Source organism: Neopelma chrysocephalum, unplaced genomic scaffold (assembly GCF_003984885.1).
Source record: "Neopelma chrysocephalum unplaced genomic scaffold, ASM398488v2 Primary Assembly neopelma1_89804, whole genome shotgun sequence".
In the NCBI taxonomy this organism is placed as follows: Eukaryota; Metazoa; Chordata; class Aves; order Passeriformes; family Pipridae; genus Neopelma; species Neopelma chrysocephalum.
The window spans coordinates 801-5,347 of NW_020918725.1; the positions used below are offsets into that span (position 1 = coordinate 801).

The window sequence follows — 4,547 nt, forward strand, 5'->3', positions numbered from 1 at the left end:
ACAGGGAAGGGTGACAGGGAAGGGTGACAGGGAAGGGTGACAGGGAAGGGTGACAGGGAAGGGTGACAGGGAAGGGTGACAGGGAAGGGTGACAGGGAAGGGTGACAGGGAAGGTGACAGGGAAGGTGACAGGGATGGTGACAGGGAAGGGTGGCAGGGAAGGGACACAGGGAAGGTGACAGGGAAGGGCTCAGGGAAGGGTGACAGGGAAGGTGACAGGGAAGGTGACAGGGAATAGGAGAAATAGGTCATAGATTATGCATTATGTATTGTTAAATAGGTATTAATGATATGTTATGTATTATGTATTGTTCAATAGTTATTAATGATGTATTATGTATTATTAATTATGTATTATTAAATATGTATTATGTATTATGAAATAGGTATTATTATGTATTATGTATTGTGTGTTATTAAATTGATGTTATTAATGATGGATTATGTATTATTAAGTATGTATTATTAAATATGTAATATGATATTAATTATATAAAATTAAATATGTATTATCAATTATTTATTATTAATGATGCATTGCATACTATTAATGATGTATTGTTAATTATGTATTATTAATGATGTGTTATGTATTGTTAAATAGGTATTATTAATGATGTATTATGTATTATTAATTATGTATTAATAATTGTATATTATGTATTATGAAATGTATTATGAAATATGTATTATTATGTATTATTAAATATGTATTGTGTGTTATTAAATAGGTATTATTAATGATGTATTAGGTATTATTAAGTATGTATTACTAAATATGTAATATGCTATTAATTATATATCATTAAATATGTATTATCAAGTATGTATTATTAAATATGTATTATTAATGATGCATTGTGTACTATTAATTATGTATTGTTAATTATGTATTATTAATGATGTATTATTAATTATGTATTATTACATATGTGCTATGTATTATTAAATACATATTATTATGTATTATTAAATATGTATTATTAATTATGTTTTAGGTGTTATTATGTGTTATTAAATATGTATCATTGATGGTGTATTATGTATTATTAATTATGTCTCATTAAATATGTATTATTAATTATGTGTTATTAAATATGTATTGTTAATTATGTATCATGTATTAAATATGTATTGTTAATTATGTATCATGTATTAAATATGTATTGTAATTACGTATTATGTATTTTGTGTTATTAATTATGCATTATTAATTATGTATTTATTATGTGTTATATATTATTAAATATGTATTAATAGTGATGTATTGTGAATTATTAATTATGCATTATTAAATATGCATTTAATCCTATATGAAGATCGTATAAAACCCCTGATTTTGTGAGAACCCTTCGAGCAAAGTTCTCTGTGGTGCAAACTCGGCATCGGCAACAAACCCCTTCGCTGCCCCAAAGATCCCAAAGTCGGTTCTTTATCCATGGGATTTTTTTTGGGATCTGGGACCCACCTCGTCGGCCAGGAATCGCAGCTTCTGCAGGAAGTTCTGCGCCAGCTTCAGCTTCTCCCGCAGCGTGTTCCGCTTCACCTGCTGCCGCAGCGCCCGAGCCTGCTGGGACAGCCCCTCCTGCGGAAAAAACGGGATACAGGGAGGCGGGACAGGCACCGGGATACAGGGAGTGGGGACACGGCACCGGGAAACAGCACCGGGATGGGGGGAAGAGGAGTACGAGAAATAAAAATATGGTTTTTTTATAGAAATAAAAATATGTTTTTTTCAATAGAAATAAAAAATACGGGTTTTTTTATAGAAATAAAAAATACGTTTTTTTAATAGAAATAACAAATATGGGTTTTTTTAATAGAAATAAAATCGCGGGTTTTTTATAATAGAAATAAAAAATACGGGATTTGATAGAAATAACAAACATGGGGTTTTTTTATAGAAATAAAAAATACGGGTTTTTTAATAGAAATAAAAAATAGAGGGTTTTTAATAGAAATAAAAAATAGGGGGTTTTGATACAAATAAAAATATGGGGTTTTTTGTAGAAATAAAAAAATACTTTTTTTATAGAAATGAAAAATATGGGTTTTTTATAGAAATAAAAAAATACGTGTCTTTGATAGAAATAAAAATACGTTTTTTTTAATAGAAATAAAAAATACAGGGTTTTTTATAGAAATAACAAATATGGGTTTTTTAATAGAAAAAAAAATACGGGTTTTTTAATAGAAATAAAAAAATACGGGTTTTTGATAGAAATAAAAAATACGGGTTTTTTAATAGAAATAAAAATACGTGGTTTTTTTATAGAAATGAAAATATGGAGGTTTTTTATAGAAATTAAAAATACGGGTTTTTTAAATAGAAATAAAAATATGGGGTTTTTAACTGAAATAACAAATATGGGTTTTTTTAATAGAAATAAAAATACGTGGTTTTTTTAATAGAAATAAAAAATATGGGGTTTTTTTAATAGAAATAAAAATACAGTTTTTTCAATAGAAATAAAAAATATGGGGTTTTGATAGAAATAACAAATATGGGGGTTTTTTTAGAAATAAAAAATACGGGTTTTTTAATAGAAATAAAAAATACGGGTTTTTTTAATAGAAATAAAAAATACGGGTTTTTTATAGAAATAACAAATACAGAGTTTTTAATAGAAATAAAAATACAGGTTTTTAATAGAAATAAAAAATATGGGGTTTTTTATAGAAATAAAAATACGGGGTTTTTTTATAGAAATAAAAAATACGGGGTTTTTTATAGAAAAAAAATACGGGTTTTTTTAATAGAAATAAAAAATACGGGGTTTTTTATAGAAATAAAAATACGGGTTTTTTATAGAAATAAAAATACGTGGGTTTTTTATAGAAATGAAAATATGGAGGTTTTTTATAGAAATTAAAAATACGGGTTTTTTAAATAGAAATAAAAATATGGGGTTTTTAACTGAAATAACAAATATGGGGTTTTTTAATAAAAATAAAAATACGTGGTTTTTTTAATAGAAATAAAAAATATGGGGTTTTTTTAATAGAAATAAAAATACAGTTTTTTCAATAGAAATAAAAAATATGGGGTTTTGATAGAAATAACAAATATGGGGTTTTTTTTAGAAATAAAAAATACGGGTTTTTTAATAGAAATAAAAAATAGGGGGTTTTTGATAGAAATGAAAATACGGGTTTTTTTGTAGAAATAAAAAAATACTTTTTTTATAGAAATAAAAAATATGGGGTTTTTAATAGAAATAAAAAATACGGATTTTTTAAATAGAAATAAAAAACCAGGTTTTTTATAGAAATAAAAAATATGGGGTTTTTTATAGAAATAACAAATACGGGTTTTTTTATAGAAATAAAAAATACTTTTTTTATAGAAATAAAAAATACTTTTTTTAATAGAAATAAAAAATACGGGGTTTTTATAGAAATAAAAATACAGGGTTTTTTTAATAGAAATAAAAAAGTACGGGGTTTTTAATAGAAGTAAAAAATACGGGGTTTTAAATAGAAATAAAAATATGGGTTTTTTATGGAAATAAAAATACGAGTTTTTGATAGAAATAAAAATAGGGGTTTTCTATAGAAATAAAAATAGGGGGTTTCTATAGAAATAAAAAATACGGGTTTTTTAATAGAAATAAAAATGCAGAATTTTTATAGAAATAAAAATACTTTTTTTTTAATAGAAATAAAAAATACGGGGTTTTTATAGAAATAACAAATACGGAGTTTTTAATAGAAATAAAAATACGGGTTTTTAATAGAAATAAAAAATATGGGGTTTTTTATAGAAATAAAAATACGGGGTTTTTTTATAGAAATAAAAATACGGGGTTTTTTTTCAAGAAATAAAAATACGGGTTTTTTATAGAAATAAAAATACGTGTTTTTTGATAGAAATAAAAATATGGGTTTTTTGATAGAAATAAAAATACAGGGGTTTTTTTCAAGAAATAAAAATATGGGTTTTTTATAGAAATAAAAAATACGGGGTTTTTTCACAGAAATAAAAAATATGTTTTTATTTTTCTCCTGTGCCAGGAGAAGGGGGCATGAAGGTCCTCTCCCTTCCCTCTCCCTCTCCCTCTCTTCTCCTATCCTATCCCTATCCCTCTCCTCCCTTCTTCCCACTGGGAATTCCAGCCCAGTCCCTCCCCACCTCCCAGCCAGGAATTCCTTCCCAATCTCCCACCCAAATCTCCCCTTTCCCAGTGGGATCCATTCCCTGGGTCCTGTCCCTGCATCTCTTGTCCCCAGTCCCTCTCCAGCTCTCCTGGAGCCCCTTTGGTCTCTGGAAGGGGTTCCAAGCTCTCCCTGGAGCTCAGTGTTTTCCTTTAATCCCTTGGAGCTGCTTCCCACAGGATTTGTTTGCTGGGAAACAACCCCAGCCTGGAGCCATCTCAGCCAGCAGCACCTCCAGCTCCATGGAATCTTGGAATTCCAGGCTGGTTTGGGTGGGAAGGGATGTTAAAGCTCATCCCATTCCATGTTCAGGGACACTTCCCACTATCCCAGGGAATCCAACCTGGCCTTGGACACTCCCAGGGATCCAGGGGCAGCCACAGCTTCTCTGG

General features: G+C 28.4%; 1 protein-coding gene across 1 annotated transcript in view; it reads right to left on the minus strand.

Annotated features, from left to right (window-relative positions):
* Nucleotides 1-1,585, minus strand: part of LOC113979838 (otoferlin-like) — a gene marked incomplete at both ends in the record, with an annotated part of 2,204 nt that extends 619 nt beyond the window's left edge. The window contains one exon of the mRNA XM_027707117.1: nucleotides 1,469-1,585. Coding sequence (XP_027562918.1) covers nucleotides 1,469-1,585 — 117 coding nt within the window. The remainder of the gene's footprint in view (nucleotides 1-1,468) is intronic.
* Nucleotides 1,586-4,547: the final 2,962 nt, after the last annotated feature.